At 43.7% G+C, this 13,023-nt stretch overlaps 1 protein-coding gene across 4 annotated transcripts in view; it reads right to left on the reverse strand.

Moving 5' to 3' along the window:
• Positions 1-13,023, reverse strand: part of RNFT2 (ring finger protein, transmembrane 2) — an 85,830-nt gene that overhangs the window by 4,011 nt on the left and 68,796 nt on the right. For 3 of the 4 annotated variants that reach the window (XM_072600331.1, XM_072600332.1, XM_072600333.1), the window contains 4 exons: positions 9,100-9,249; positions 7,522-7,587; positions 6,102-6,203; positions 3,199-3,974 (listed from right to left, as the gene is read on the reverse strand). In XM_072600331.1, the coding sequence (XP_072456432.1) occupies positions 3,840-3,974; positions 6,102-6,203; positions 7,522-7,587; positions 9,100-9,249 (453 nt within the window). In that variant the 3' untranslated portion in view covers positions 3,199-3,839. Of the gene's footprint in view, positions 1-3,198; positions 3,975-6,101; positions 6,204-7,521; positions 7,588-9,099; positions 9,250-13,023 lie in introns of those variants that run through there. The other variant, XM_072600335.1, reaches the window with a different exon arrangement.

Below are 13,023 nucleotides of genomic sequence, written 5' to 3' on the forward strand. Positions count from 1 at the left end.
GCTTCATGACCACAGGCAAATCACTTTTACCTTCCCGGGCCTCAGTTTCCTTTTTTCAAAATGAGGGAATTGGACTCAGTGGCCTTTGAGGTTCCTTCCAGTTCAAAATCTACCTAGAGATCTGTAAAGTCTTCATTTTGAACTAAAGGAGCCAGCACTCTGTAGTGTCTTGAGAAGCTCCCTGGGTTTGTTTCCTTTTCTAAAAAACAACCTCTAAAGTTCCTTCAGCTTTAGCTCTATGATCCTAAGGTTTGTGCCTCAGTTTCCTTTTCTGCAAAATGAAAGGTTTGGACCAAATGACTTCTGAGGTCCCCTTCAGCTCTTCCCAGACAGGGACCAATACTGCCCTTTTGGAAACTCTCCACTGGCTGTGTTTTGGGGAATCGGATCCTCTGGACCATGGCATTCTAATCCTGTAACCTGATTCAGAGAACTGGGCTAATCACTGGGGAAAACCCAGAGAGCCAACCCTAGAGGTATGGGAGATTTCTCCCCAAATCCTAGCTATGTCCATTCACCAGGAGTGTTTTTTGCCCATCTTAGAAGGGTTGCATTCTCTCCTGGGTTATTCCCATCCATATGCTTTAGTTTGCTAGCACAGAGACTGCCTCAGGGCTTCTACAAGATCATGGATTGGGTGAGAAGAGTTAGACCCAATTTGGGGTCTCCTGATACCTCCAAAAACAACTTTCTCTGCTAGATCACACACGGCCTCTGCTAATAAGCTTTCTCAGGCTCTAATTTATCATGCCTCTGCTGTGTCTGCATGCGGGGAAATTTTCATCATAAACCAGTTGCCGGGCCTCCCGTTGCTTGCTTTTGGTTTTCTTCCTTAAGGCTAATAGAAAGAGAAGAGACGATACATACACATAGCAGCATTTCCCTCAGGTGCCCTCCTTCCTGCCTGTTTATCTGAGCAAGTGGGATTTGAACATCATAGTGATTTCCATAGTAACAGAGCATGAAAGATGCCATGCTGCCCTGGAAGGTGATCTCTCACTGGGAGCCGGGAAAACGCCAAAATTGTTGAGCGATGGAGAAGGTCTCAGCTCGCTCCATGCCCCAAGAAATGCCCCATGGCTGTTGGGATGGAAGCGCTCATATAATCCCATCTGGGGGCTTGGTGACAGCAAGACAGCCTCACTCCCGAGGACTGTGGGATGGATAATCAGCTTAATAACCAGACAGGCTGCTGTCCCTCCCCCACCTTCTCTGAAAACCTACACACTTCCTGAGCTCTGGCATCAGAGAGTGGTGCTAAGGCCCAGGCTGAGAGCGAGATGGTTAGCATATAAGAGACCAAAGAGGGATAGGCAGAGGATTCCTGGGGCTTTTGTGGTCACTATGCAAAGGGAAATGTGGAAAAGGCCAAAAAAAAAATCACCCAAAACAAAACAAAATTTCTGAAATGGAATGCTGTGTAATTTAATGATTAAACTTGGCCCTGGAGAAGAGTGGAGAAAATTCATTTCCTTCCTTCTTTGCAAAGGGGATAGGGGTGTGTGTGTAAGAAACAGTCTACGTGCTTCATGTATTAGTTGGTTTTTGCTGAATTGCTTTTCTGGGTAATGGAGGAAGAGGGATATATTCAGAAATGAAGGTGATGTCATAACAAAATCTATCAATAAAAATAGAACAGGTAGGTGGCAGGTGCAGTGCATAGCACTCTAGTGCTGGGTCTGAAGTCAGAAAGACCTGAGTTCAAATGTGGCCTTGGACATTTACTATGTGATTGTAGGCAAGTCATTTCACTCTGTTTGCCTCAGTTTCCTCATCTGTGAAATTAGCTGGAGAAGGAAATGGCAAACTAATCTAGTATTTTTGCCAAGAAAATCCCAAATGGGATCACAAGAGTCAGATATGATTGAAAAACGACTGATCAACAAATCAATAAAAATAAAATAACATTTAAAAATGGAAATGGGAGGGTCTAGATGTTTTCTTTCATAGTCTCTCCACAGAATAAGCAACATGGTACAGGTAGTAGAAAGAGCTAGATTTGGAGTCAGAGGACTTGGGATCAAATCCACAGCCTTGTGACCTTCTCTGAACCTCAGTGTCCTCATCTTTAAAATGAGGGGTTAAATTAGATTGCATCTGTAGTCCCTTCTAGCCCTAGATCTCAGATCTTCTGGTCCTGGATTGGTTGGGGGAGAAGCTGAAAGGAAGGGTTTTACTTGGTTGGGCTCATCATATCATGGAAGTAGAAAATACCCAGGGTGGAAATTCCCTGTGCCTATTTACACTGGCACAGTTTTTGCAATTTACAAGCTTATAGAATAGGGGCCATGAGATGGTGATTTGACTTACCTATGGCCATAAATCAAATATCTTGACTTGAACCCAGGTCTTCCTGATTCTAAGGTGTATCCTCTGTCCACTATGCCAGGATCTCTCTCAAACAGAGAGTAGAAAATAAATTAAATATGCCTCATGGCATAAGTTGGAGAAACCCAAATATGACTGGGCCCAGTGCCATGACCCCACATCCCAAAGCTATATAAATCCAGAATATACACTATCTCTTTGGCCCTCCGGACCACCAGGAGGATTAAGTAATGCCTATGGCACAGGCAAGGGGAATGGTCAGTCAGGTCAACGAGCAACTCTGTTAAGTGTTGGGAATACCAAAATCCAGCCCACAAGTTTACACTCTAATGGGGAGATGACGTTCAAATATAAGTGTATAACTGATATGAAAACAAGGTGATTCACATATGAATAGGAGGCAATTATGGGAGGGAAGAAGAGGAGAGGAGGCAGAGGAAGAATGAGGATGGGAAAAGAAAGGAGGAATATGAGAAAGAGAACGAAGCTGTAGGTACCAGCAGAGGAGTGGCGAGCCATCTACATCTAGGCAATAGATTGCCTACCCTGTCCCTAAATGTGGTTATCCCTCCTAGGCTGTGGATCACAGGGCTTTCTAGAGTTTCTCAGAATCACCATGTTTTTAGGATCTCAGAAGTGGAAAGGGCCCCCAGGCCATATACTTCAACTTTGGCCCACACCCAATTCACTGAGCAAGGGAGTAAGGGAAGAGAGTGGTTTCTTTTCATGAAAATCCTTAGTTCCCAACATTTGGGTCCATCTTTGCTCTTCTCCCCAGTGACCCAAATGATAACTCAAACCATCAATCCTATCCAGGAGGCGGGTCACCATAATACAACTAGCACTAACAGAAGCATTTACATAGAGTTCTAGAGTTTACAAAATACTTCCCATGTTATCATTTCATCCTCACAACAACCCTGTGAGGTAGGTGGTATTATTATCCCCATCTTACAGAGGTGGAAATTTGAGGCTGAGAAAGGTTATCTGCTAGCTACTAATTGACTTAGACAGGGTTATACAGTTAGTGTCTGTTGGGGTAGCACTGGAATTCAGTCCTTGCTGATTTCAAGTCCAGTAGACTACTCACCACACCACCTAGCTGGGGGCACTACAGCTAGGTGACCAAGATTATCTACCATTTTCTGAGGGTTGGGAAAGGCTAAAAGATGGGCAATGAATGGAACTGTGTTAGATTTTGCAGGGATGAGTTAGGGGATCTGGTTGAAAAAGGATGAGGATATTGTCAGGGTATTTCATCAGTCTATGGAGGAGAAGGAAGGGGAGGATGGAGAAGGGAGTTCAGGTGAGGATCTCAGTTCTGGATCCAGGGTGAACAAAGCCCCATTGAGGAGATCCATATTAGCAACTGTTCACCAGCCTGGCCTTCATGGAGCATGGTCGAGGACAGGATGCCATGCAAGGGACAAACCAAATCAATGAGACTGATGTGTGATGGAAACATCTTTGGTCTCCTGGGACTTTTCACTCTTTCACAAGAATCTTTTGACCTAATACACCTGGAAATGGGCAGAGGTGGTGCCATCCTTCCAGCATCGCAGGGTTTCCACGGCAACCGAGCGGCAGAGAGGGCAAGTCCTCTCCCGGTCAAACCAAAGGCAGAGACACTCCTCACAGAATACGTGCTGTGGGGACAAGGAGTAGAATGAGAGGAGGACTGCCTTGTGGGCCTCGATGCTCCCACTGCATCACACTCACCTCAACATGTCCAAAATATGACTTATTATCTTCCACCCCACACTGCCTCTCTTCCTGGCTTCCTCCTTTCCATCGAGGGTACCATCATCCTTCCAGTCACCCAAGTTCACACAATGGAAGTCATTCTTAACATCCACCAAGCATTTATTAAGTACCTCCTCCAATATATCTGGTCCCTGGATTCAGATGGCTCTGGAGGAGAAGTGAGGCTGGTGACCTTGCACACCCCTCCCTCACTCAAAACAAAGTCAAGTGCAAGTCATGTCATCATTTCTCTGATGGCATAGTCTTCTTCAACAATGAAGGATGAACACAACAACCTACTGTGTGCAAAGCACTGAGATGGATGCTGTGGGGGTGAGGGTACAAAATTCATAGGATCCTAGATTTAGAGTTGGAAAACAGACCCTACGGGACATCCAATCCAACTCTTTCACTTTCTAGAGGGAATGGAGGCTAAGAAAATGGAAATGACTCATCAGGTCATTTAAATTAAGGTTAAATAAATGGCAGAATTGGAATCTGAACCCAAGTCTACAGATAACAAATCCACAGCTCTTTTGACTATGCTACAATGCTAAATTCACATGCAAAGCAAACAAATTCAATGAGCTTTCATTAAGTACCTACTGTATGTCAGGGACTATGCTAGTCAAGTCAACAAGTATTTATTAAGAGCCTACTATGTACAACAATATAGTCACCATTAGTAAGGCAATCCCTGCCCTCTGGGAACCTATATCTAAAGGAGGAACTGAAGACAGGTTGGAGGTGCTAGGCTTTATGGATTCAAAGGAAACAAACAAAAAATTGTCACTTATTTTAGAGAGTTTAAGGAACTTGTGTTCTAACAGGGAGATAAGGCACACATTTTATATTTAAGGAGCTGTGATTTCGATGTTTGTAAGTATGTCCTAGGGCAGCTAGGTGGTACAGCGGATAGGGCACAGGGCCCAGAGTCAGGAAAACTCATCTTCAAATCTGGCCTCAGACACTTTCTAGCTGTGTGACCTTGGACAAGCCAGTTCACCCTGTCTGCCTCAGTTTCCTCATCTGTAAAATGAGGAGGTTGGACTAGATGACCCATGGGATCCCTTTGGGCTCTAAATCTGGGATCCTAAGTACCATCTCCTAAAGGAAGACCATTCTGATGCTCCCTCCCCCTAGAAATTAATTTGCATTTATTTTATGTAATGTTTCACTTGTACCCCTGTGTATCTAACACTGTACTTCCCTTAATAAAATAGCTGCTTCTTGAGGACAGGGAATGTTTTCTCTTTCTCTTTGTATCTCAGGGTCTAGTACAGTTATTGGCACATAGTAGGTACTTAATAGCTGCTTATTAAATTAACAGTAGATTATTGAATTAATCTACTAGGGCTCCTGGAAGAGAGTATTCAGTTTGCTTGTGGGTCTTTTAAATTGGAGAGAGATCCCTAGGTGAGAAAGGATGTCTATATTCTCTTTTTAAGGGGTATGAATCAGGCCATGCTTGGGGAATGGCTAAGAGGCTTAGCAGCTCCTGCAGTGTGTGACCTGTGACCACAGGCAGCTCTCTGAACCACAGCTCTCCTCTTCCCCAGGTGCTCTGGGGTTTGGTAATCTGGACCGCCACCCTCATGGGGCCCAAGCAAAGTCATCAGCCTCTTTCTCCTCCTCCACGTGACCCAGGGCCCCAGGGGCTGTGACTTCACACAGTCTTTCCAAGGGCTGGCTGTCACATGGAAGAGGGATTAGACTAGTTAGGCTTGGCCCCAGTGGGCAGACCCGGGTGTCACGGGGGGAAGCTGTAAGGAGACAGGTTTAGCAATGATGTCAGGAAAAACTTCCTAATAAGACATGTTGACCAAGAACAGGATGCGCTGACTTGGAAGGTAGTAGGCTCTCCCTTCAGGTGGAGGTTGGACAACCACGTCTATGGGATGGTATAAATGGGATTCCTGGTTAGGTATAGTGGACTTGCTTGTTCCCAAGGTCTCTTCCAACTCAGGAAGTCTAAGATTCCTTGGCTCCCTTGGACCCTCGAGGATGAGGAACCAGGGATCCTCACTCACCTGGCACATCAGAACCAGAGGCTCCCGGAACTCAGCTTGGCAAATGGCACAGATCTCACCAGCCTCAGCACACTGCTGGCTTGTAGCCCGAACTCCATAGTTCTATATGGGGAAGAAGGGGAAAGAGAGGCCTGGTTTTCACAGTTTAAGACAGGATCTTGTCCACAGGCTGTTCTCCAGGCCTGGCTTCCAGGTACAAAATAAGTGTATGACAAATGTCTGTTGAGCGTATGATTGGAATTCCCTCCATCTCCATCTCCTAGCCTCTGCCTGGGCTAACTCCCATGTTTAAAAGGCTCTCTCTCTTCACTTCTAACACTTAGAATCCCTACCTTCCTTCAAAGCAGGGCCTGAACACTCTCTGCACCAGTAAGCTTCTTCGGATCCCTCCCCACTCCCTTGGTCATATCCCATTCCTGAAATGACTGTGTATATTTTGAATTTATTTATATGTGAATGTGTTATTTCCCTGGATAGACTGAGCTTCCTGAAGGCAAGGGCTGTTCCATGTTTGTCTTCAGTACCTGGTTCATAACTGATGCTTAATAAATGCTTATTGATTGATTTATTTGCCTGCTGCTTGCCTCTCTCTCCCTTCCAAGCCCACTGTTACAGAAAGCCTCCTCTGTTCTCTCTGGTAACACTCTTCCTCCCTCAGGCCTCATATTTGTAATTTTTGAGTCATTTCTGACTCTTTGTGGCGCCCCCCCCCCCCTTTTCCTCACCTTGGGTATTTCTTGGCAGAGATACTGAAGTGGTTTGCCATTTCCTTATCCAGCCCATTTTACAGATGACTAACTAAGGCAAATAGGATTAAGTTAAGGGACTTGCCCAGGTTCACATAGCAACTAAGTGTCTGAGGTTGGATTTGAACTCAAGAAGATAAGTCTTCCTGATTCCAAGTCCAGTGCTCTATCCACTGTGCCACCTAGTTACCCTAAAGACCTCCCATAATGTATTGTTTTATAACTGAAATATATGTTACATTATCATGTAATATTATATATAATGTCATCTGTATTGTATCTTCAGAGACTTTGCCTTGTCCAAGCTTTGGAACTCCCTTAGCAGAATGTTCTGCTCAGAGTGGGCTTCTAACAAATGCCAGCTGTTACTGTTGTGCTATCTCCTCCCCACCCCTAACTCCTCTGCTGCTGCCATCTAGAGCTGCCATGTTTCCTCCTTCAACTAGAATATAAACTCTTTTGTTTTTCTATACCTAGGGCTTAGCATAGCTCCTGAAACTTAGGAAGTGCTTCATAAATGCTGGTTGGCAAGAGACGTAGAGCCTTCTCTGATCAATGGTCAGTGTTTCCTGAACCTTATCAACTTCTCAGGGGCACTGTAAGGGAGGGAGCACCTGAATCTTTCCCAGCTGGCCACCCAACTTATTGTGGACCTTTGTTTGAATATGACTCACCTGAGGGGTGCACAGAAGCTTTAGGGCCTTCCTTACTCCGCCCAGCCGGCCACAGATGTCAAATGACTGAAAGGAAAGAGACTGATGACTACCTGTTTTCAATCCCCATAAGAGGTGCTCCCACCAACCTATGTCCACCAATCCTGGGGCAGGGAATCAGATTCCACTTGAATCCTTGCAAGATTAAAAATGCAGAAGAGGTCACTTCCAATGCCACATCTGCAATCCTAAGGTGCTAACTTTCCAACACACAAGGTGTAGAGGTTCCATGATGGCCCTAGATTTTAGGGACAGAAGTTGTCATTTCCATCTGTGATGTCTCTCATGTGGCTGGTACTCACTAATTCCCATAGAGCTCCCATACATCATCTCATTCATATTTCTGTATATATTTCACATTTGTCTACATGTTGTCATGCCCCCATTAAGCTTCTTGAAGACAGGAGCTGTTTTGTCTTAATCTGTGTAATCCTGGCACCCAGTATACAACAGGTGCTTAATTAATGTTTACCTGTTGTCTCTTGACTGATTTAATCCACACAGCAGTCTTTTGAGAGCTGGAAACTCCAAGAGGTCAGGGATTTGAAGTTAGGAATCCTATTTTAAGCACTTACGAGCCTGTGAGACCTTATGCAAATCACTTAATCTCTTTGGGACTCAGTTTCCTCATCTGTAAAATAAGGGAGTTGAAGGTCCCTTTGCTCTTTAAACTGACGAGTCTATGACTGATGTAAACCCATTAGTAAACTCTTAAGTGTGGTAAACTCCATGAAGTCAGGGATTTTGAGTCAGGAAGACCTGTATTCAAATCCTGTCTCAGGTCTCCTAAAGATATTATACAAACTAGTCCAACTCTGTCATTTTCCAGTTGAGAAAACACACTCAGAGAGGTAATGTCCATTTCTCAAAGTTATAAAGTGACCTAGTAGCCAAAATGAGACTAGAAATCAGGTCTCTCAGTTTTCTGTTACTATATGAAAGCGTGTGAGGGGCAGTCAGAAACCATAATCATTTTACACTTGATAAACCTAGAGAGAGATGAGGCATTGTGGTGTACCGGGTAGAAAGTAGCCCAGAAGTCAATAAGATCTGGGTTTAAGCTGTGTCTCTGACACATATCAGGCACGAGACCCTGGGCAAATCACATAACATCTGTGTGCTCTGAGCATTTCTCTAATATGCTAAGTTGCAGAGAAAGTGCTGACCTGCATTGGGAGGAGCTCTTCACTGAGAGTGCCCTATGCTAATGAAATTAATGGTCCAGCTCATGGACCATAATCTTATAGTAGTTTAAGAAAAAAAAATCCAAATCAGAAATCCCTACCATGCATGGCCATCAATAGTGTTCTTTTCCCTCTACCCTTTGCCCTCTGAGGTTAAGCAAAAATATGGAGTGCACAGTGTCATGGGCTAATTTAGACTAATTTGATTCATAGGCACTATACATATGGTCTACTTCATAGCAAGAAGAAATAATGATAATGACCTAGTGGAGGCTTTTCCCCTCTCCTGCCTTGCTAGAGAAGAAACATCTGTTTCTACTGTTATGGAAAGTCTCCTCCTCTTGGCCCACCTTACCTTGCAAAGGCTGTAAAGGATGATGAGTACTCCTCCTAGGAAATAGCTATTGGAGGGGTCATCTCCCATGATGTATTTGTACCACAGCTGGATGGGAACGAGTGACCGGAACAGCTGGCTGAGCTCTTCAATCACCAGATAGAACTTGCCCTGTTATCGCACCAGAGGCATAAATTATGATTACTGTTAAAGACCCAAAGGGCAATGTCAGGGGGGCTTGAGCACCCACGATAATGATGCTCCTAGCCCTTCACAGGCCATTAATCAGTATGTAGAAGCACTTAAGCAGACTTTTAATGGGGGTAGAGACTACTGTCAGAGAGAGGCAACCCCTGCCCGCTGCCCTCACCCAGCAGCTGCCTGCCGCCCAGGAAAAATCAAAAGGTGAAGAGAGAAGGCATTCAGGTCATGTTTCAAGGGGATGGAAATCTTACACCTCTCTCAGAGGGTGTGTGTGTTTGTGTGTGTGTGTGTGTGTGTGTGTGTGTGCGTGCGTGTGTGTGTGTGCGTGTGTGTGTGCTCTCCCCTCCAGGGGATGATTTCAGATCATGTTTCAAGGGGATGGAAACCTTACACCTCTCGTAGAGGGTGTGTGTGTATGTGTGTGTGTATGTGTGTGTATGTGTGTCTGTGTGCTCTCCCCTCCAGGGGATGCTACTATTTCAATGTGAAGCTATATCAAAAGTTTATGGTCCCTGTTGAACCAACTGCATGTACAATTTACATCAGAATGATATCAATTGTCAGCCTGTTGTCCAAAGACCAACCTTGTTAAATTGGGAGGGAATCATCACCAGGTTGGATGAAAGAGGCACCTGTAACTCTCAAAATCTTTCCACTAATGAGTACATGGGTTGTAACTGATGGGGGCTCTGGGAATATCCTTGATTCTACCCACTTGATCTGGTGTTTACCTGAGGCTATAAGCCTTTCATTATCACTATACCCAATTTTCTGTTTCCCTTAACCTAGCCTAGCCCTCCATTGTCTGTATCTTGGGATCCCCTTCTGCTATTTCCCACCCTGGATCCCACCAAAATCTTGGTTCCTGGCATCCAACCTCTAGTCACCCCAGCCTACTGGTCACTCCCATCAAGATCCTAAACCCTCTCCTCCCCAGACTACTTGGCCAACCCTAGATCCCTCCCCCAGTCTCTCTGTATATAAGATCCATTTCAGTCTCCATGAAGGTACTCAGATTCAATCTGGCCTGCATATATTAGCATTACAAATGCTGAGATTCCTTAAAAGGCAGGTCAACATGGCAGCTTTTTAATAAACTTTGTTTTTCTTTGGATGAAAGAAGGCTTGGGTTGAATGGATTTGGGCAGGGCTATTTTGGGGTCTCAGCACCCCTAAACCTCAACAGTAATAGGAATAATCACTGGCAAAATCACCGATCCTTAGGAGTGTCATTATTGACGATGATGATAAAGAAATTTCAGTTCTAAGATTGTATGAGATGGCAGAAAAATGAGAAACAAGGAAGCTGAAGAAAGAACGTGAAAAAAATGATTATTTGTTTCTTGTACTAATAGCCAATTATTGAATTAGAATTAATGGGTTTTTTTTACTTCCTTATCCAGAAATCAACTATTGTAGAAAATCTTGGGAAAAACTTACTCAACCAGGCTGAGAGAATTGGTGAATTCCTGTTCACTGTATTTGGTCAGACAGGTCTGGGGTAGTATCGATTCCCTCTTTGATATATGTATATCTATCTATCTATCTATCTATCTATCTATCTATCTATCTATCTATCTATAGATATAGATACATATACATATATACATAGATATATAGATATATATACACACATATATATGTGCACACACATATCTGTATATATACATACTCACACACATACATGTATACATACATATTCACATACATGTATATACATGTATGTGTGTATATGTATGTGTATGTGTACATATATATATATATTGGTAAGTTTCTTTGACCAAGACTTAGGTAATCCAAGTCACATACTCTTAAGACCCTCATTAGAACAAGCCCATATCACATTATAGTATTGATTTTCTCATTCATTGTTAATTCATCACAGTTGATTGTCACCCTCAGAAGTACTTATTTTTCCAAGGGCATATAAGTTTTGAGGTCCCCACCATGAGGACTGTTGGTATTTAAGAGTACCACTGACCTCTTTTTATAAAATACTATAAAATTAATCATTAAGAAAACGATTAATTACCCAGAAACTATGTCTCTCAAAGTTTTTAGATATCACACTAGGAATTTACATTGTTCAGAAAAGAGCCATCAGGGTGTGTAATGGTAATTTAAATGGGAAGATATTTCCCATTCATTAATAGGCCCATGTGACCTGCTTAAATCACATGGAAGCCTAAGACACATGTGGTAGGAGGAGCTTGCTGAATAGGTAAGGAACAAGAGGAAGGGTGGAGCAGAATTGAGAGGAAGTTGGTGAGAGTGATTAGGGGCAGAGGAGACAGGACACAGGAAGGCACAGCTGGGCTTGTGAATATCTGTGAGAAGGCCCCAGCAGGGTGGGGAAGGCTTGGGAATGGCTTTGTCCCCTGCAATGCTAATGTGTATTGACTTCTTGGTTATTATGACAGATTTGACTTTCTGGTATTGGGATTTGGCTTTCTGGTGTCTGAATAAATGTTTTTCTTCTGCCTTCTATATGGAGAGTCTGTTATACTTTGCGATTCAGAACTATCCCGACATATTCATAGTCACCATCAGTGCTGTGAATGCTGCCTTGGTGATACAGGATGGTGAGAGGTCTTGAAATACCATGCCATATGAAGGTCAGGTGAAGGAATTAGGAATTCCAAACCTAAAGAATAGAAGACTCAAAGGAAACAGAAAAGGCTTCTTCAAATCTTAGAAGGGCTGTCATAGGGAAGAGGATGCCTCAGAGGGCAGAACAATGGGTGGAAGTGCCAAGAAGCCAATATTAGCTGGATGACTTGAAACATTTCCTGAGGATTCATGCTTATCCCAAAGTGGATCCCTCTGGAGGCAGTGAGTTCCTCCTCCCTGAAGGTCTTCAGGCAAAGGATGGATGAGCACTTGTTGAGTATGTTGTGGAGGGTATTTTTACCTGAGATGGGAGTTGGACTAGCTGTCTACTGAGTTCTCTTCCACCTCTAAGGCACTGGGACACTTTCATGCCCACACTTTCTGAGATATCAGGTTTTAAAATGGATCACATTATATTGAAAAGGAAGCTATGGAGAGGTGAAAGCAGGATGGCAGAGCAAAGCCAGCATTTTTTTTTGGCTGAGCTCTCCCAACATATCTCTTCCACAACAACTTAACTAATGGGCCTAAATGTCTTTAGAATGGGAAAGCCAAAAAAGTCATAATAAGTCATTTTTCTAGTCCAAGGCAGCTTGGGAATCCAGAAAGAGAGATTTGTGGACACTGGGGTGGTAGCTAGCTTTTGCAAGTGACAGTGACCAGGAGGTGACAATGGTGTGCTGAATCTCGGATCAGAAAGAGATCCTAGGAGATCCCTGTACTAGTGTTGGGAGCAGGATGAGTTTTCTTTCCCTAGTTGGGTAAGGACCAGAGTAGGAGGGCTGTGACCAGACCTCTCTCATTATCACTCCACTTTGGAAGCACCAAAAACTTATAGGCCCCTACTGAGCTGTGAAAGCAACAGGAGAGCATAAAATACAGAAGCTCAGGCCAGTCATACCTCCTGTGCTGGTGAACAAAGCCCAACTCTAACATAAAATCCAAAGTCAAGAAACAGGCTAGAGAAATGAGCAAATAACACCACCAAAATAACCTGACCATTAAAAGCTTCTGTGATGACAGGGAAGCTCAAGACACAAACTCAGAAGAAGATAATGACTTAAACACATCCATAAGTAAAGTCTCAAAGACAAATGCAGATTGGACACAAGCCCCAAAAGAATCCCCAGA

Source organism: Notamacropus eugenii, chromosome 4 (assembly GCF_028372415.1).
Source record: "Notamacropus eugenii isolate mMacEug1 chromosome 4, mMacEug1.pri_v2, whole genome shotgun sequence".
In the NCBI taxonomy this organism is placed as follows: Eukaryota; Metazoa; Chordata; class Mammalia; order Diprotodontia; family Macropodidae; genus Notamacropus; species Notamacropus eugenii.